We start from the raw sequence: 21,370 nt of genomic DNA, 5'->3' as shown, positions 1-21,370 counted from the left end.
AACAACAAGCAATAAGTCAAGAACGGCACCAGTTGCTTTTATTTGCGTACCTAATCGCTGTTTATTCCATAGATATTAGCAATTTAACGCGTATTACGTCTATTAGTGTGTGCTTAACTCCATTCGATTATCTATAGCCGTCATCGTTTCAGCATCTCAATGATCCACTGCGAGTTCCAGAGAGGGGGTCAGTACTCACGTACTGTTGAAAGAATTTTTTCTTTTGCAAAAAAGAACGCTTCCAACGTATCCCTTATGTACTCTGCCGTGTATGAATATCTGTAGGCAATACGCAATTACCTATGCTTTTCGACCGTAATGGCAGTGCTTGAGAATATAAACGGGCCTTCTACACGAAGGACATTTTAACCTGTTTCCCATCGATATTCTTATTTATCGGCTACAACTTTTATGGATTTATGCTGCCTTTTTCTTAAAGTCTCTTTATCACTTCTTAATTTATTTGCATATCGCAAATATTATGCCTCTGTGTAGTTTGCGTCGAAACGACGTCTGTGCGCGTTTGTCCCGAGGCGACTCAAACATCGGATGATACAAAGCCATTGATTGTATTACTGGGGTCTCAATGTATGCGGCCTGGAGAAAGGGGCACAGAACTGTACATTTGGCGTTAGCCAACTACCGTCCGAGAGGATGAAGAAGACCCGTATCCAGTTTGGGCTTCGTTATGAAGCTTAGTTGGAAACCATAAGCGATTTCCGTCTGGTCCGAAAGTTCCTGAACACATCCTCGTATTTGCCTCTGACCGGTATAATATTACAATTGCCCCTTGGTGTAATTTATTTGAAACGGAAAAGTCAACCAAACATTTACTCATAACTGACTGGCAATAGCCTCTCCGAATTGACGCATATAATTATTATCCTCGGATTTAAAAATGCTTCTTTTTTTCTTTTAAGAAATGTAACTTATTTTGCATTCTGGTTGGTTCTGTCGAAACCTTCACAGAATAAAGGCTGTACGGGGTCATGTTATTAGAACCAAACGATCACTGTGCTGCTATAATCATGTTTATTAGTTAACTAATTATTATATATCTAATATTATATATATATACACACATAATATATATATATATATACTATAATATATATATATATATATATATATTGTAGTTATGGATACATAGGATGCTACCCCTGCCCTTGCGAGAGGAGATGCACCCTCGTTTGTTGAGGTATCAAATAAGACATATAAGATAGATATAAGAATTAGGTAAAGATCGAATTTTTGTTTCGAGGATAACTGGACGAGTTTATGCTTGATACACATTGCACCTTTCTTTTCATTTAACATAGAACGGTTTATAAGCAAAAAATTATACGGATTAGTTCCAGGAGAATGTAGGCTAAGGGGCGTTTGGATGCTGAAATAGGTGCGCCTCTATACATACGGGATTTTTTTAATTGAAAGCGAAAATTGTAAACCTTTTACACACGCCTACCTGTGCCTACAATTACTCGGTGTCTGACATTATCACGCTCACTTAGCTCATTCATTGCAGAAGAGCTTAGCAATGTCTAGGATGTAGAAGGATTACACTGAATATTAGAAATATTGTTGTCTCAACGAACAATACAACAGGTAAAATCCTCGACGGCCTAGCATTCTCTGCAATACACATTGAACCATTAGATCGAAACGTTAATCTCGTCAATGTGGCAGGATGCCTAATACATTACATACTAAATCTTTTACCTTTTATTGGTTTATCATTGATGGCTCTCAAGTAAATTGTCGGTTGCAGGAAAATTAAAAAAGAAAAAAAAAGAGTGTGACAAACTTAGCCGTTAGACGTTTACATGGATTATATTATTAGATTTTAACGAGGAACATGAAGGAAAACTGATTTCAGACATACACAATCCTTATAAATCGCTGCTGTTAGTTGGCAAGTACCGTTCGGCAGCAAACAGACGTTTGTTTTAGCAAAAAAACGCCAGCCATCCACTATTTTCAATATGAATATTATTGCACGTAGCTCGTCAATATGGAAGACCAGTAGATTGTTTCTTCTTGTTTCGTTAAGGTTAATCATGCACCATTTTTGATACGAATAGGGTCTAACGTGTCAGATAAGCAAATTTGCCATGTGTCGAAACGTTTCGATGCAACGACTCCATATAAAATGGGTGCTACACTATATTCAAACGTGGGCCATTCAACCCCAGTTATAGGGGGCGCCGATCCACTAACGGCGGGCAGGGGGGCGGTTGACATATACGGACAAAGTTCTCTTGCATGCATTGGTCGGGTCATTGATTTTTAGATACTCCCACGTTGAACTTCCTACCGACGCAATAATATAGTCATTATTTTAGGGAAAGATCAGATGCGCCTTCTATCGTACAGCTGCAAAATTCATCCTACTTTTATATGATACCTTCTGTTGAAGCAGATGCCATGATTGAAGTAGTTCCCGCTCAAACTACTGCTAATTACGACTAATAGGATATAGCGTTGTTTCGATGTTTTTTGTCCATCAGTGATCCAAGTCCAACCTGCACGTTCACTCATATGTCCTGTTTTTCAGTACCATTTTACGTACGCATTATTTCCATGTACATAGTTCGAATGCTTAATACATGGTGGCAGATTCCGAGTTTTAGGCAGTGTTACTGTATAATTTATTAGGGCGACCAATATAATTGTGTTTCCTTTCACTTAAAGACTGCCTGAAGGTTTTAGCTGATCGCTAAAAGAAACATAATTCATATTCAATCAACGGAAAAAAAATCAAAATGCGCTGTTATTCAGCCAGAGCTGTTATTAATCAAATGTTCTACATTTACAAAAAAAAAAGCAAGAAGGGTTTCCACCGCATCGGTAAGCTCTCACGCAGTCAGTTTAGGCGATACACATTAGGGGATTTCCAATATCGGCAAGTAAGGAAAAAACCCGCACTAATACGACAAGTTTCAAATGAATGAACGACCGACCGACCGACCGATCCGAAATATCCGATAGATATGTATGATAATCTTTCTTGATATCGACGTCAATAGAAAATTATCAGAACAAGTCGCTAGTCAACGCAGTGGTTCAGCGTCGCTGTGCGTAGACAATGATAATAATTCCAATGCGTATAACTTACGATGTTACATCGTAACGTACATTGAACTGACAGGCATCAGAGATTGTTCAAAAGTAGAAGAGCAGATCCGAAATTTCCAGCATTTCGATCACGTTATTCATATGAGGTCTTTGATACTGTCCAAACGCTATCGTCACACCTTCGACGATATCCTCCTTACGACGGTTTTTCAGTGAAGGAATGATGACATCATCGCTGACCAGATGGCTGAGTTGCAGTTCTAACTCGTACTCCAGACCCTACATATGATACCAATGAGATAAAGTACACAACGATGTCAAAAAGCTTTCATGCTGACTAAGAAAGGTGAACCTCGTCAGGGATGCAGGCTGTATAGCAATTAACTATACGTTAGTTTTTTGTACAGCTGAATGTGATAACCGTATGGCAACGAGAGCATAACAAACATGCTCATCCTAATAGCTCTAAGGAAGTGGACATTCGAGCGGATCACAATAGCCGCCTGTTCTCCCTTGGAAAATAGAACCTCAGGCTTAAAGCAGGTACAGAACACATACGCATATCCCGCCAGTGACGCTCCAGGACGATTCGTGCGAATAAAAAAGTCGTTTATAAGTAACCAACTTTCGCGTAGTTACTTACATAAATATTGAATCTAACGGTTGAAACTTAACAGACGAATAGGCTACCTTTCTAATGAAAAAGGGCCGAGTAAGTTTAAGTTTAACATCCTTGTCTTTTGACAGCGTGAACGCCACTTCGCATTCTTCACGTTCACGGCGATCCTCCTGAATCTGTAAGAGTAAAAGTAATCAGACACCAAAACAACTAAGAAGCGGTTCTGTTACTTCGACTCACAAGCGTCTCAACCGGTATATGTGAGCCTATCTTCGACACAACAGCTAATATAGGAACACGCTACGAGTCTTGAGCTTTAGCAAGAATTGGAAATAAAGGTCATACTGTAACACTATTTTCATAGGCTAAAATGCAGGCCAAAACTCCAACACTTTTTATTTATTTTTGTAAAATGCGAGTTAGCCATGAGTTTCTTTTGTGTGATAAACAGGTACAGTGATTCATTAGTACTATGCATGCTGCAGTATCGCTTACGTACTCGGTAGCTGCAGCGAAGCATGCCGTCATACTTGTGGGTGCGTACGCTGTACGATCCGAGGTCCTGACGAAGTGGAAATCCGAGTCCGGTGATGAAGATGTCTCTTGTCAAAACAGTGAATCGCAGGCCTATAAAACGGACAGGCCGTGACGGCGGGTGGAACGAGACGGCCTGATAACGCCGGGCCGTGAAATTCTCCGGGGGACTTAGGCGTTTTGTACCCTCCGGACTGATACCTGTAGTAGCCAAAATTATGGTTTTACAGAAAGCCACAAACACAGCCTCAGGTGTAGAGTATAGATCCGCTGAGTCCAGCAATGGACAGACAGGACAGGGGCCATTAAAAAACATTCAACCGGGATACCGCTTACAATCTATTCTAAAAATAAAAGTAACAATTAATTGAAGAACTCGCGTCGTCTCACCCTTGGGGAGATTGACAATACCGGGTATAGCCATGTTCATGAATACAGCGTAACACTCATCACGTGAAAGAAGACCTGATCGAGCTGGACCTTTTGTGAATTCTTCGGGGCTCAATGCAAGGAAGCGAATCTGGAAAACCGATCGCAGGCAAGTGGCAAAACATGGTCATATGGTGACTATCAATTAAGGACATCTGTCTTTCTTTTTCATCATGACAATATCCCTTAACACTGAAGTAATGCTTAGATAAATTTATCTTTCTCTCGTTACAAATAGTTGTTTTAATATATTTGCATAGAATAATCTAATTGATTTTCTGCTCGATACAACTCTCGACCACAACGTAAAAACTTTCGTATATCTCAACCTCTAACGCTTTCCGATTTATCCGCCCTAAAATATTCACAGCATAGCGAGCATCTCTGTGTATCTAATGCCTCGCCTATGTTTTTAAGGTTCATGGACTTGTCCCTTTTTGTGGCAACCAGTCTTATTCGAGGCCTGTGCACGTTTCTACGGAGAAAGAAATCAGAGTCCTTACAGCCACTGCAGCTATGCAGCGGGCAGTGCCATGTCCTTGGATTAATAAAATCCCATTTGCGGAATTCGATCTTATGGATCGCCGCTACCCCTCGTATTTTGAGACAACTAAGTTACCCATTGTTTGCTGACGCAGAATTGCATATAAAGGTCTATAAGGGATGAAGAAAATCAGACGACTTGAATCGTCAGTTCTGCGTACAGCGCTTGAGATTGATTTGAATTTGTGCTATATTTACCTGAGAAATGACTGTGTCCCCCATACACACCCGAACATTTTCGATTTCTGACTTATCGAGACCACGTCTGGAATTGAATGTAAATCATTAGAAAATATTGCAGACCAAATCACAGCTAGTAACTCGGACGGCGACACAATATATATATATATATAAATCCAGTCATCTATGGGTAGTTGTAAGACTATATACCGCTTATCGACAGGACATTTTCCCTTATTCCTTATCTATATTTGCAGTGAGCCAATCGAATTTCAACCACCACGAGGTACTCACATGCTCTCCTTATACTGTATAATAAAAACGAGAGGCCCCTGTACTATCTTTACTGCTGTTTTCACTACGTATTATCATTGTATAGGCCTCCTCAATCTTAGCTTTCAGTCTTAAGTTCCTCATAGAGGCCAGAGCTTTCAGATCATGACAATCATGCTTCCCGTTTCTAAATGAATCACAGATCTCCTCCCTACCGCCTTCAGCGTAACATAGCTCTATGTGAAGGCCGTCCTACACGCCTCGCTCTTATTAGTCATGCAAACCACACTTATTTACCTACGTATCAGTGCTAGCAAAATGTCAATATTGATTTATAAGGATCTTATATAAATAAAAATGATGAACTAATTCACTGTTATAGACGTTTTACGTTACCAACCTGTTGCACTCCTCGGTGGCCCATTGAACTGCAGCTTGATATAGGGCATATTCCGAGTACAGATTGAGGTATTTACGATGCACAATTGTCTCCAGCGTCGTCGCCTGAACACTGACCAAAGTAACGAGAACGGTTTGTATTGGGCGCATGTATACAGTGGGACCGTACGAACGTTATCGAATCTAAACGTGTACATCATTTACATTTTATCTTGCCCTGTATAATATGGCAGTATATATAAACACTTTCCGTATAATGGTGTTTCACAATTATTTGAATTCCCGTACAATTACACTTCTCGATTATATAATTGTCAGCTAGTTTTGTAAAAATGCATATAGGCGAAAGAACCGATGACTTTTCGTACCTGACGAAATTTTCAGATGTCAAAACGTGGTAGGTCTGTCTATCAATTATGTTTAGACACTGATATATGAGAGTGTACGCTTCCATCAGCGATGCAAACTCGAACACCTAAAAAATCGATAGGGATTCACGGACGAATATAACCTAAATTGTTTTGTTGACCTTCATGATGAGTGCGGCATAGTATTAAAAGTTCAAGCCGGTCTATAGATCTACATGGCAAAAACAAAGCAGCAGAAGAAGGTACAGCTGGACCACACTATAGTCGCTAGTACATCGACGTTTATCACACCTACAGTCAACTACTGACACGCATAATTCTACGTGACGGTCTGTGTTTAAGAAATTTCTAAATAAACATTTTTACCAGCGCCCTTTCGTTAAACGCGTTAAAAATAAAACTTGTCATTGCGATTCGGTTCCGTCACCAAGCCGTCTAAAGTTACGTAAAAGCCCCAGCTGAACTAAATAGAGCCAAAGGCCTTATATTGAAACCATGGTTTGCTAATGACAGGGAGAACGCATATGGGTTCATGACGACTAAATAGCGAGTCGACAAGTACCCTGCATAGAACTCGCGCCAAAGTTTTGCCAGGAGCAGGCGAAATCCTGCCAATGGCTGAGCAACGTGCGAACGACTACCCTCGAACGTCACGCGGCCTTTCCGATGACCTGTCCTTCACACAGGCATCTTCTGACAAACTCAACCCCACCCGGCTATTATTGTGCATGCCTACATACACTCGGTCAGTTCACATGACCCAAGCAGTAAGCGGGTCAAAACTCTGCGTTGCTATTCCTGTGGGTGGACGGGTCTCTTGGGGATTGGCTACGATGCTCGCTAAACATCTAGATCCCCGAATTTCTCTTTCGCTCTCCTTCGCACGTGGGCCGCGTTTGGCCCCATGCCACTGACCTGGCAGACAGTCGCTGGGGTTACATTTTTTTCTATGAAGGTGAAGCAGTCCTTTAGTAGGTGAGGTAGAATGTATTTCTTGGCTGGAAAACATTGAATGCAATGCAATTACAGTGTGAATAAGAGTGATGAGGAGAAACGCAAGCACGATCAATTCAATGTTTTTTGAAGCTCTGAGAATTTTTATTAACAGCGGTTACTTCTGAAGCCACAGACATCAATTATGAACTGTTTCATAACTATTCAACCGGTACGACTATTTATTTCCTTCGACCATTATTATTATACGTGTGTAAGTGAAGGCGACCTTCCCGAAGAAAGGAGACCTCGTATATACAACAGAAGATTATTTAGCAACAGCCGATAAACGTAAACTTACCAGCAAAGGCAGTCAGCATTGCGTCATCAACAGTCTCCAACTTTAAATTATCAGTGTACGCGTAACGAAGTAGATTCTCAAAACCAATTGGCGCTATATCCGATATTCGTATCACCTGCAGATGATTATTATCTAAATATATTATACGGGTTTTAGATTCTCTTTAAAAATATATATCCCTGACTTGGCTTCTTTTGTGCTCGCTCTCTAGAACTTTATTCAATATATCGGAGCGTTCAAAATGCGAGCTCCACAGTGTCACGTTATCTATTATTTGTACGTGATAATAATAACAATTAGTTTCATGCTCTACCATTATTCGTACGACACGATGCCTATGTCTACCCTCGTATCGCCAATCCAAACCTTACTAGACCCGTTTGGCTTCCGACATAACGTGTTAGGCTAATTAATATATAAATTAAATAAAAATTACATAAATTATTATATAAATTTGTCGTTATTTAAATGTTTTGATTATATTTATTTGTAGACGCTAATGATTGATCGGCTATATTGGCTCAGCTGCACTGCCTCGAACTTCAACGAGGCAATTATGACGCCCGTTTAAACACGCGAGCAAGTAGGTATACTTCCCATTTCTCGATGGTCAAGAATGTACCCCGTTTGATAATGCCATACTCAAATACTTTTGTTATTAAGTTCGTTGAATTTTAGGGATTCGTTTTTGTGCAGATTATCAGAATCAACTCAAAAACAAGAACGCCCATTAGTTTTGAAAACCTATACTCAGTGGCCAAGTCTTTACTCCCTGAAGGCCACAGCGCTCGGGAACCTTAAGCGAAAGCACGTAAGTAAAGCAAACGTTTTAAGAACAAAAATTGAAGTGTTGAAGACCAGCATGCAAGCGACCAGAGATTGAGACCCGATCCACAAAAGCGCGTAAGAAGACAGAGCTTGAGGTCTAGAAGTTTTGTCAATTAAAACTGGCTTTTCACCTATAATGTGTTACAAAATTACAAACCTATTACTGAAACTGAATAAAAAAAAACGTAAACTGACCCTAGGCCAATTGGGAATACCTGTAATGTATTCCATCTCCAATTTGCGGAACTTTGTTCAACAAAAAACCTGCCTAGAATATATGGTCGCCGTAGACGAGGCTTAGTTTAGTGTTTGCCGCAAGACGGATGACGAAGCAGGCAAGAGAATAATGTTATTATCGAATGGATTTGAACGCAAGATAATGGTAGCATTACGACATCTGCGACTATGAGGTAAATCAAACAAGTTTACTATTCGAGTTTCTTAAAAGGTCCATACAACGTTAGCACGACAGTAGAAGGCACACAGCCTGGCTACTTGATGACAACATCAGGTCCTATCGCGATGCTCTGATTACTTTTTGGCTTTAGCAAAGGAATACCTATCTGTTTATTTTTCCAAGTCCGTATCATTATAAGGCATCTGACAACATATGGTGTATTTTTTCAATAGTAGGCACATGATCTACTGGTTTCTGGTCACAAAGTCTACAGAAAAACTTATCGGCCTGCGGCGTGTTTAAGATATAGGCATTTTTTTGCAACGGCTTCAGCTCAATACAGTTTGTTTATTCGGCGATAGGATGACAAGGGGTCAGATGGCCAGCTAAATCATTGTGGCAGCTTCTGATCATTGCTGAATACTTCTGATTTATACATTACCGAGTACTGCTCGATATGATCTGGGACTAATTCGTTGGTGAACGAAACCTACACGCTAATTTTATAATCTAGCCGGTGAAAGAGAGACGTCAAGCCCATTCTAAACAAGAACTTGAAAAGCTATATATATATATTCCTGGCGTGCCAGTCCATTGAAAAAGAGATTGCTGGACAGTATACATCGATCCTGTACCATAGAAATGATCCATCGTTCAAGCAAGGGTGAAGTATTTAAATTCCGACAAACTTTCACGGCCTGCCAGCATGCACTCACTCGCTATACCAAACGAAGACCATAGCACAAGACAATGCGTCGTATGCGGAACTTGAGCGAGGATCAATTATTATTTAATGAGTTCACGCGTGGCGACCCTTTGCCGACGTAATAACACAGCTTTTTTGCGGAATCGACGGTTTACGCTATATTTTTGTTTAGATAAAGTTTTGGAAACAATGTATTGGAAAAAGCCCAGAACTAGATATTCCACCGTGTAAATACTAATCAATTATTGCCATCCAAATATGTTATACCACAAATACTCTAGGACCATATGTAACCTGAACAAGATCCAATATAAAAATGCCTAAGTGAATATATTATTTAAAACGGTTAGGTTACTTTACCCCTCAGATGAAACAAAAGCGTTTACATGAATGCTCGTCGCAGTTGAAATGTTTACAGCCAGCGTTCAGCAAATAAAAAAAAAGAGGTCATATTGACCTAGATACTACCTCATCGTGGCTAGCAGATCTTTTTTTTCTCCTCTAACAATTGCTGACAGATAATTAGTTCATCACTTAAACGTAGTAAAATTCAGAAACGTGGGAGATATCTAACCTTGGCCTGTTTGCTCATCCTACTTTGTCCTATGTCCGGCTAGCCTGCCGGCCGATGGTAAACATACTAACCAGTATTGGACAAAGAGGCTGTCCATTAGGTTCACAAGTGACTGCTGCTGCCAAAATATGGTGGAACGTGATTGGCCTGAGGTTAGCAGATAGCAAGCGGGTATATTTAGTGCCCTATGCCATGATAAGGGTCTTCTTGGCCTTCGTTTGTTCTAAGAGGCTTTTGGCGCGTGTATACAGGCTGGGTAGGAAGGGGCTCGCGCGGGTGAACCACCTCTACTGCTACCCCTGTAGAGCACGGCTTAATCTCGAAGTGAACATAAAGGTTGCATCAATGGACAGGTATCACTACTGGAGGTATTAGCGATACATGTGGTACGAAAATAGCCCTTCCGTTGGCTAATCTGCAGTTTACGTCACGCTCTGCTTACATCCATCTTTGCCCTTGACCCACTGCCTCGTATAGTGTCTGTATGAACAGTACTAACGTATCCTGGGCGAGTTTGGGAGAACTCAACCCAATCGGCGCATAGGATTCTTAGTGTGAGGATAATTTATAGAAACAGTGGTTGCATAGGGTAGATACTGAATTGCATAAACATTTCTTTGAAGTTTAACCAATTTCGTTCAACATCCAATCTCCGTGAACCAACGTCCGTGGGGAACGCAACAAATGCCGTTCGAAGAAATATAAATTAATTTGAAATGAAGTTTCTTTGGATATAACGGACACGTCACACCTTTGTAAGTACTAAACGTTGATTTTTATGTCATTAATTTTGGCGGCGTCAGCTAACTAGACTGGCATAACAGGTATCATGCGTTGCCTGAGTAGGAGGGTTTCAGTAACACTGATTACGTGTAAGCGTTATGGACTGTGCGTAAATTGATTGGTAGCTTATGGCACTCTTACCGGTTGAGCTAAAAATATAAAAAAAATCTAATAAATGAATAGAAAAGATAGGTGTTCTATATCATCTTAAGAAAAAAGACGAAAGTAAAGTCGACTGTAATAGCCCAAAATGTCTGCTTACTCAGGACATCGTTCCATATTATTGTTTATATATTACTATTTAGCATAGTTTCCGGTTACCATTTCGCCGACATTGATTCTCAACGTATCAAGTTAAAAGCCCCGAACAAACAGATTCTTGCTATCTGGCTGGTGACCATAACTAGCCATTGCGTTTGCAATCAGTCACTGCGTCCGCCAGCTCGCCTATAAATTCTGGCCATCTATGTAATTCAAGGTACGCGCTTCTCAACGTATACTGTTGTGCCTAGTTTGAGTCTGGGTATAACTACTTGCCTTAGACTTATCGGCCATATCGCCATAAAACATGGCTTCGAACACTGGGCTGGTCATAGCCAGTAGCACACGGTGACCCACATATTTCTTCGACGCCGACGGCGGTCCCACGATGAAGGTCACATCTGAAATTGTCAACGTCCCCAATTTGATGATATCCTCATTAGTGGCCGCGTATTTAATTATATATCTAGTAAGATTTTATCTCGCACTTAGCATTCCCAGTGGTTTTGTTCATATCCAAGTGAAGTAACCATCATAAACGGGGTTTTCGCTTTGCAGTCTGATCCGACTATCGCCAACAGAAAAGGCTGCTATAACCGACTACTAGACTAATAAAACGTAGCTTAGTGAGGGAACTCTAGCCTGGCTTTCCTCGACGATAGCATAAAATTACACGGCGTAGGTGGAAATTATTTGAAAGTCAGTACGATTTCCCTAAAATATCCTTCAGAGAATATCCAGTAGGACAGTTACAATTTAAAGGTGACCTTCCCAAGGTAAGTGCTCAATTTGTGGATAACGCCAATAATCTTTATATGTAGATTTTAATTCGTTAATTGGTTCCAGTGATCGAACAACGTCTAGCAGATATTAGATTTTATCCTTTACTCAGGCAACCGTCAATTGGAGATGGGTTGCCTCCAGCTACCTGACCTCAATGAACTACAACACTTAGGCTTGCACCTTCACAGGCTAACTGTCATATATTCGCTTGAACTTGGAAGCAACTTAAGGATTCGATCGGCGCGACCCAGAAAAAGCATTGGATCACATATCGATTGACGCAGCTTGCTAGGCTATAAAGCTGGAATGACGACCATATACGAACCACAGGTTCCCCATAATAATGATAATGGTCATATTTATTTTACGATGGCTATCAAAAATGTAAATGCGGTTATAATCGTCGATTACCGCCGCTTCGTTCTCAGAACCCCACAGCTGCTTCGATTCATGGCCTCGAGAATGCTGTTTTTGCGCTTTAATTTATACGAATTTACATTATTTTCAATGTGATCTATGGCCTTGACACAAGCGCCACTGCCGCCAAAAGAGACGCGCCCCTTTGGGGCTAAGCTTATAACAAAGCCGGAAATCCTTGGCACATTCGAGTGCCGTTTGTTTTCTAGTTTGACCCTGCGGATGGTTGGCGTCGGTAGACATTTGTAAAACGACACGGTGGTCAGGTTACCAACGGCTCTCTTAGAACATCTATATATGTAGGCGTAATGACTTTCTTTAGTAATTTGAATGTGACGGTGTCCTCGGCGCGGTGGCTTAAATGCTTAAGTCTCCGGATGAAAAGGCGGGAGATGTTTGCTTCAAATCGTCCAATGTAACGTATAATTCTGCTGCTATTCGTATAGATTATAAGGATATCAGTGTCCTGAGATCATGGACGGAATAAACAGCTTTCCTGCCGCCACTTGTTGAAGAGCTCTGTGAATCAGTAAAAATTCATACAGTTACCTGAATAGAGGGTTTAGATTCGACTGCGTTTGCCTGGATAACCTAAATGGACGACGACAACACTATACGTCTAATATAACTTCCTCTTTAAATTTCTCGCGACCTTTTCTAGCAAGGTATAGTTCTGCATTCAGTGAGTCTGTATTAAACAGACAATCTAGGAAATTAAGCGGGACAAAACACACTCGGTACTCTCCAAACACATATGAATCACAAGGATACACCTCACAGTAGACTTTAAATTGCGACAATTCTTATGGGCGTATGCGTAAATGCATTGCGTTTTACAACATCAATAACGTAGCCTATACCCACAACGGACCCCCCGATGCTGACTATGATGGCGTTTATGGTGCAAGTGGGCAAGGACAATGTGCTCTTAATCGATGAAGAAAGTTACGTGTCATAGCTCTGCCCAGTCTTACTTTTAGATCGTATTTGGTGATGATATCTTAGTGGCGGTTAAGCAGCGTAGACGACCATAAGTCGACTCTTAACATGAACGTTAACACGCCATACATAATAGGCCATTCCTACTTACTGTACGTCTTACGCCTTACTTACGCCTAATCAGTAACACCTACCTGTGAAGGCTTTGTTCTGAAGCAGAGAACTTGTCCTCTGCAGAATTTTATCGGACTCCATGCTGCCTTCGTGTAGCTTATCCGGGATGACTGGATTTGCTGAAGATTCGCGAACGGCTGCAAGATATTTCTTCTCCGGCACGTCTTCGCCCTGCAATGATTAGACAGACGGAAAAACATTTTTTTCAGACTTTCTAACAGAAGTTGATAATAAGTTCTTACGATTTATCACGTTGGATTATCAGTGGAAGATTAGTTGTTCGACCCATTTATGCCGCTGCCTATACCGGACACAATAATTCATAAACATGATTTGCGTTTAAACTTACGGAACACTTGAGCGATACTAGATTTCTCATCTTGTTCTACCGTTTCCGACATTCTTAACTTCAACTTTCCGTTTGTTGTAACGAAATCAAGTTCCAAACCTTTCGCTCGATGGGCCTCATACGCTAAGGTCCATTAAACGAAAAAGTTAATTCGGTCTGCGGACGTTAACAGTAGTCAACGGTGAAGCGTTAGCTCGAGTAGCTCGAATAGGTATATTTTTTTCAAATTCATTCATTTAACCTTATACAGCAGGTCAAGGCGTGTTCGCCGTGAAGCCTTCACTAAACCTTCAACAAGAATCTGGAGCAATATATTAATGAATAGTATACGTCGAAACTTCGGTTTATCGTTTACCTATACTGCCAATATTGTTGTTTGACACAGGAACATTAGACCGATTTGAGCGTTCAGTCTTACACTGCGATAATATAGCAGTACTTCAGATTCAATTAATTCTAATAGTAATATATTGACTATACCATAATAAATATATTCGCACGCTCCATAACGTACGGTATGTCTTGGCTTCGAACAAATGTATATACTTTGAACCGAACTGGAGAATCTATATACATAATGAGGATACAATTGATCTCACGTTGGATATACCAGCTGTAGAAATATAGATAGAGCAGGCTAGTAAAGGCTCCAAATTACTGTTCCGCCGCAATTTTTTTTTCTCTCGCACGTAATTCGGATATAACCAGTGAAAGGCCTTCATTGGCCTGTAGACGTTTTGTCATTCATAATTATCGCTTTCGTATAGTTTGAGGGAGCAATATATATATATATATATATATATATATATATATATATACATGTGTCCCTAAACGCGGACCATTACAAAGAACATAATGTTCGATTAATGTTCATCCCGCAAATAAGACCTGGGGTAACTATAGTTTAACTCGTCCTTGGTTTGATCGTTCGGAACCCGAAGTTATCGTTAGATTTTGTAACCGTTTCAAAGTTCGACATAGAAAATCTGACATGTTATTAAATCATTAGGGTTTCTATACGCTTTCTGCAATGGTAGATAATAACAAGAGTTGGAGAATTGTATAGGGACGCTGAGTTACATTGTGTCATATAGATGCGGTTTGGCCACAGCCGAAGCTATTTTTAGTGCAATAAAAATGCCCCAGTTAGGGTATGTTTTGTGTAGTTAACGGAAAATGTAGGAGATCTATTTCTATCAATCATTTGCAGGAGTTACTACAGTTAGGAGGCTAAATTTGGATAGTGATTAACGGCTGTTACGTATTTTTTTTTGTGTTGTTTGTTTGTCCAACTTTTGGCAGAGTGTGAAAATGGAAAATAAATTTTCAGCTCTGGGGACACTTTTCTGAAGCCTGGGTTTCGTAGCCTCACTGCCTCCATATATGCTTCATTGATATTGCCGTTCTATTACTGTTGAATTACTGTTTCAGAATATAATTAGACACGAGTTACCATTTCCATTAGATTAGGTGCATTTTAATCACTCCTAATTTGTAGTTTGTGTCTCATTTCCGGTCTACTTACCTCGATTGTTAAGAGGCTAGGGTTAGGCGGCGCGGGAAGAGGGTGTCCTGACGGCGCGGGCATCACAGCGGACACGGCTTTTGACTGACGACAGTTTGAAGCAATTTGCGTACGACTTCACTACGATTGCAGGGACGTCTACCGTAGGCGAGACACCGCAACAGAAATGGAGTTGATAACGATATACGGAAGGAGCATCGCTGTCGCGAAGAGTCATCCGGTAAGTATGCTACCTGGCCTAGGTCAGCGACGATTCAGTTTTTCTTGAACGCATGCCCCATATATATATATATATATGGTTCGTTTCTACAATGTCTAAAAACGATAAATCTAATTTATAGGAGCGCTTTGACACTTGCCTGATTGATTCTATTTACGATATCTAAGATAGTTGCGCAGCAGAGTGTATATTAGCGTTGCAGAAAACGCCTTGCAGTGGCTTTTCCCGATTACGTCTGCGTATTTTATATAGATGATTTAATATAGACACGGTCGTACGGTGTATGGCATAATCCTGATATCTCATAAAGCACAAGAAGTTTTTGTTTTTCATAGTCTCATTTATAGAGTCGCAATTATAAGTAAATGCCAATTTTAGAGAAAACAAAACCCTTTTGACTTGGCAGGTCATTTACGTTTAGGGTCTAAGACGAGCGGTTTTTTGAGACTTTCGATGACCCAGTCGATATGAGAGTTTCTACGTTTTCTCTTGCCGATTACGTACCTTTCCGCACTGTTAACAAACACAAAAACAACTTAAGATTAATGAATTGAATGGTAGTACGAAAGAACATTCGGCAGATTCATTTAAAAGGCAATATCTTAATCACTAGAAGGGAGCAGGCGGAAACGAACGCCTGTAAGCAGGCCTCCGTTAACACTCTAACTAATTTAGGCTGAACGACGCTTTTTATAAGTTCTCAGTAATAAATTATCGTTAAATATGACATACGCATTACGGGCTGCACCTTGAATTAAAGCACTGTAACATACAATGATGCGATCAGCTGAAATACCCATTGTGATCATTCGCATAACATTTGACAAACAAAATCCTTGTGTAATAAGCTTCGGAAGTAGATAATTATCGATAAAAATTGAATAATTAATGCAGCTCCCTTAATATCGTGGGTCAGATAATTGCACGCTGGTTATTTTATGACGACGCCGTACTTAATGCCTCAATTACCTCCTAGATTGAACAAAGGAGTAATCAACGTTGTCTTTAGACCGTTTATTCTTGCGATGTAAGTAAGTTCAGGTTATCACAGGACTTGCTATGCCCCAAAAAGAGTAACCGGATTTACTTTAAAAGTCATCGATAGATTAATTACATATAAAAATGCGAATGGTAGGCATATCATTGCCCGGATCGCTGGGACAAGTATATAAAGAAAAAAAAAAGGAGTACTTTTAAGACGTAGTAAAAAAAAAAAAAACATTATTTTAGTTCAACGGTTACGCAACTTGAGAGTGCGTCGGATTGGCTTGTAATAGGGTAATATTTATAGAAATACAACTCCAATCCGCCGGTGACACGATCAGTTCAGAGGATTAGTCAGTTCTGTAGAAACTGCTTGGTCCATGGAATAGTGTTGATTATCACTAGTTCCTATTGTAAGACCTGTAGGTTTGTATCGGTCAATGTGACTGGCCGTGACTCGATCCTAAATAACTTCCAAGGGACCTCTGCCTGTAAAGTCTCTTGTCATTCAATAACCTCCAAAATCAAACTCCTAAAATGGTCCTTCGGAATACAAATTATAGAGATATATTTGCCAACTGGTGGTAGCCGATCCGCTAAGGGGCGCCGGTAACGACCGCTCATGAGTATGCGAAGCCCTGAATTAGAGTCTAGGCGTACCCATTTAGTTCCGTGGCCGTACCGTCACAACGACGCAAGTCCTTAATAGTTACTTATTGCCATTCTCCATTGGGAATGACTGTTGGCAGTCGATACGTCTATCCCGACACGCTTTTTTTCTAGCTGGGATGAAAAAGTCAGCTGATTTTTTTCTTTACCAACTTGGCGTCGACTATCGATAAGGGCATCATAATAAAGCTGGACTAAAAAACGAGTGCTTATTACCTATAAGCGTACATATACATTTAACCCTCTTTCACAGTAATTTTTTTCAGATATTGTGTGATAGGTAGAGAAGGCAAGAGTGACGCAAATTTATTATATATATATATATATATGACAAACATCGGACGTGTTCGCACTGTATTAAATGACGTGATAGTAATGAGACCGTTTCATGAATTTAACCTGTTTTGATTCTTCCTTACGACTAACAGATAGCTATTTAGGTTTACGTAAGTACATAAACATAAGTAATTTTAATCATATCATCATTAATAAAGGTGTTTGCTGACCTACTTAATTGAAGAAAGTCTCAAAGGTCATGGGATGTAATGCTTCTCTCTGTATAAACTGTTCCTCGTCAAAGGTTGCTTTTCTATTTTCGAACGAAAACGAAAATTGATCGAACGCTACCGATAGGTTTTTCCTCCTAGAGAAACTGATCCGCCTACCTATCTAGGGTCACCTGAAGTAAAGAAGCATAAACGATGACTAAAATAAAATATGTCGAACATTGGTCAAGAACTTGTACAGTTATGGTAGATAGGGTAATTGTAGCTCAAATCGAAGTTGCCTCTAACTGTTCGCCATTTATATCTATCTATAGTGAACAACAGAGAGTAGTAAACTCAAGGGGTGTATTTATCTAGGTTCGCACAAATCTAATCACCCTATACGTGCATCAGTACGTTGATTACAACGATTTATTAATTTTTCCGTGTGGCATATTGGCTGTTCCGAATATAATCGGAACCATATATAATCGTCCACACGGGACACATATAGACAGTTGTCGTTATATATTATCGGCTCAGTGTACCTCTGGTTAGTTTATGCCATTGTAAATAGAGCCGCTCGTACGGGCTCTCTAAAAGCCTTCTGCCGAATTTTCGCATCCGAGTTATGCAGTGGGCCGCAAGGTATTAAACGTGCGCTATGCGTCGAAGGGTAAAGCTTTTCCTCAACTACATGTATGTATAAGTGGCTCGCTGAAGGAAAAAAAAAGATGTGGCTGAGTGTATTTTTCAAACAATGATAACTATTAGGTGACCAAATCAATTATCAGAATGTTTAGTTAATTTTCCATTTCAACCCTCTAACACGGCGGTAAGACCTTAGTAACATAATAATAATTTATTAGGCAACTCGCAGAGTATAATTTCTTGGCTCATTAAATCCAAATAAGACTCTTAGGCCCGTGCCTGTTGTGCTAATTAAGGCAAGCAGCAGTCTGTGGCCTGGTAAATAAGTCCTGTAACAAACTAGCTAGAAGCTAGTGATTCGCATATGGAAAAGAAACTATGTCTTGCGAGGAAATCTTATTTAAACGGTAAAAAAAAATGTTCTCTTTACTTTTGAACTAGTTTAATAGGTGGAGTTCCATAATATTTTGTGTGAAACGTTTCATGAACACCCACCGAACACATGGACGGATCTTCTTTACGTGGATATTAACTTAAAAGTCTATCAAGCTAGTTACTAGACATCATGGAATCAACTTATGACAGTTACGTTTGGAACTGCAGGGGGAAGACGCCTTTCTCATCAGCGGTAGGAAGAAGTAGAGGAAACCCTTTTCTTAAGCAACTTAATAAGCCAAATGTCATAAGTGTTATTGATGCTAATCGCCTAACTTCTAATAAATCAATTTTCCTGCCTTCCATAAGTCACCTATAACGTGCAAAAGTTTGAAATTATTTATCGTGTCATCCTTAACTGACAGGCAAAATTACGAATGGGTTTGAAGAGAAACTTCGTTCAATTAGACTTCCAACAATTTTTGCTATTCAGCCTAAGACATCCTGATATGTCGACGCCGTTTAACAATCTTTGCAGGGCATTTTTTACGATCGTAACATACATGAAAATATGGGTTCAATATACCGAGAATTAAGCCAATACATGTTCTTATCTAGGCACATTTGAAGAGATAACAGGGTACAGAGATGCTTGAAGTGCTCCATTTGGCGGGTCTATTTTACCACCATCTTGTATGAACAGTAATTATTTCAGAGTATGCTTAACGATACTAGAGTAAGAAAGGGGCTGGATTTTAGAGCAATTTTTCTTAAAGTACGAGTACAGAAAAGTCAAAGTTCAGACTAATGGTTCGCTTGCACATGACCCACAATAATCACCACGGTATTTAGGAATACATAAAAAAATGTGTAACAAAACGAGCTTTTTTGTCCCTTAAAGGCAGTAGTACGTGTAAAAAAATCCCAGTTGTTATGTAATAAAATAATATTAACACCAGTTTCATCTATGTGTTCCTTCGATCCTAAATCAGACATATTTCCTTCTTCCAACTCCTTTCGAGGACAAATCGCCCTTGGGCGGTGCTGTGTGGTCTTGATCTGCTTAATGCAATTTTTGTGAAAATTAGATCTTGACAACAGTTTGGGTTGTAACGACCGATTTTAAAGACATTTCTCAGTCATGCTTGATTCATTAAATTGATGGAAATGTCCGCAGCGCAAGGCCAAGCAATGGCTGCCAGCAGCCAAAGCCCCTTACCATCATTCGTAAGGCAAAGTCAGAAAAAGCATCCTGTATAGGACGTCATGCATGAAGTATTTCGATATGTGACGATTATGGGGGTGCGGCACTGTTGAATAATGTGCCCGCAGTATTAGAAAAACATATGACGATCAGACCATCGACTAGCAGACCTCTCCCCATCTTAGGGGTAACGAGGTGCTTTAGGCTCGTAAGCCCGCTTCTGGCTAGTCGGCTAACTCGGCCCAAGTAATCAACATTATCTATATCGCTAAGACTTAGCCTATATGAAGGTCACTGGCCTTTGTCGGTTTGACGGAATTATTGTCTTGTGTATATTTTCATAGGTATAACGCTTACATATTATAGTGTGATAAGTATTGTGATACTTTTTGATGCAATCATAGATGTGAGTAGTGATCCGGAAGTCAGTATTCTAGCAGGTGGCACTCTTTGGTAGTGTTTCTCACCTGCGGCCATAACAGCGCCAAATTTGCTCAGCATATCCCAATTCAGTCTGGCTTTGATGGGCCTGCTATTCTTGTTAGGAATTTAAATCTAAATAGATCTTTGCTGCATATCGATAATATCACCCTGCTTTAGGCAGCTGCCAAATACTGGTGAATAAGTTTTTACTGTTTCTTTAAGTTGTCACCGACGTTTTCGAAGTTCTGTTTACAAACTAATGAAACTCCTTAAAAGGATCAGTAGATATGCAAAATGGTAACCTCACTACTAGGTGACTATTATGTTCAATACAAACTGTCTTTCGATAAGTTTCGATCAAGGTATCGTTATTTTATCAAGGTGACAAAGGTAATAGAGTTGATTTGCTTGAAATACCCTACACACGCACATGCCAAACATTCTAACCTGGGCAATACTGGGCAATGAGCAAAAACTGAAAGAGGAAATTGCTGGAAAATGACTGGCCTAAACAGGGTGCGTTCCTACATGAAGGGATACATGAAAGGAGACACCACTAACCTGATACACGTTGGTTTCGGTTGCTGCAGAAACATCCGTCCGAGGTATACACACGCACGTACGTAAGCCACGTCAACAGTAGACGCAAAAGTACAACTTTTAACTCGCGTTTAACTCTGTCGTTACAATTGGCCGCAATCTGAGGGTATTTTATGGAGAGCAAAAATGAGTGTTGCTTATAGTGATAAAAAAAATTGTAACGAGATAGAGATATTTCATGCTATGATGCCAATATATATATCTATGCTTTATATATGTGCCAGATTCTATTGACAGATTGAGGTTCTTCATTAGAAAAGATATATCTTCCTAGTAACCTCTTCAAACTTTTTTTGCTTTGACTTTATA

The 21,370-nt window shown here is 40.0% G+C and overlaps 1 protein-coding gene and 1 long non-coding RNA gene across 2 annotated transcripts; one reads left to right on the top strand and one right to left on the bottom strand.

The window, feature by feature from the left end:
• Positions 1 to 16: 16 nt before the first annotated feature.
• Positions 17 to 15,588, bottom strand: LOC111253415 (BTB/POZ domain-containing protein 6-B-like). The gene is made up of 12 exons (XM_022812753.2): positions 15,451 to 15,588; positions 13,597 to 13,747; positions 11,540 to 11,664; positions 7,715 to 7,829; positions 7,336 to 7,418; positions 6,421 to 6,527; positions 6,054 to 6,164; positions 5,399 to 5,465; positions 4,619 to 4,748; positions 4,194 to 4,429; positions 3,766 to 3,870; positions 17 to 3,354 (listed from the first exon to the last, which is right to left on the bottom strand). Exons 1-12 carry the CDS (start codon positions 15,511 to 15,513, stop codon positions 3,163 to 3,165), a joined length of 1,485 nt encoding a protein of 494 aa, XP_022668488.1. The 5' UTR covers positions 15,514 to 15,588; the 3' UTR covers positions 17 to 3,162.
• On the top strand, positions 10,719 to 20,347 carry LOC147754919 (uncharacterized). The gene is made up of 3 exons (XR_015330372.1): positions 10,719 to 10,974; positions 15,464 to 15,670; positions 19,000 to 20,347. It is a non-coding gene; the product is annotated as an uncharacterized LOC147754919 (long non-coding RNA).
• Positions 20,348 to 21,370: the final 1,023 nt, after the last annotated feature.

Source organism: Varroa destructor, unplaced genomic scaffold (assembly GCF_002443255.2).
Source record: "Varroa destructor unplaced genomic scaffold, Vdes_3.0 BEIS01000006.1, whole genome shotgun sequence".
NCBI lineage: Eukaryota > Metazoa > Arthropoda > Arachnida > Mesostigmata > Varroidae > Varroa > Varroa destructor.
This window is presented reverse-complemented; position numbering and strand designations above follow the sequence as displayed.

Bases quoted from the DNA above. Each gene is read 5' to 3' on its own strand.
- LOC111253415 (XM_022812753.2), bottom strand. From the start codon at position 15,513: ATGCCCGCGCCGTCAGGACACCCTCTTCCCGCGCCGCCTAACCCTAGC. The intron at 7,830-11,539 runs GCAAGTAGTTAT...AATCATCTGCAG, and splicing joins ATATGGCCGATAAGTCTAAG to GTGATACGAATATCGGATAT. The intron at 5,466-6,053 runs GTTGGTAACGTA...ATTCAATTCCAG, and splicing joins GCCACCGAGGAGTGCAACAG to ACGTGGTCTCGATAAGTCAG.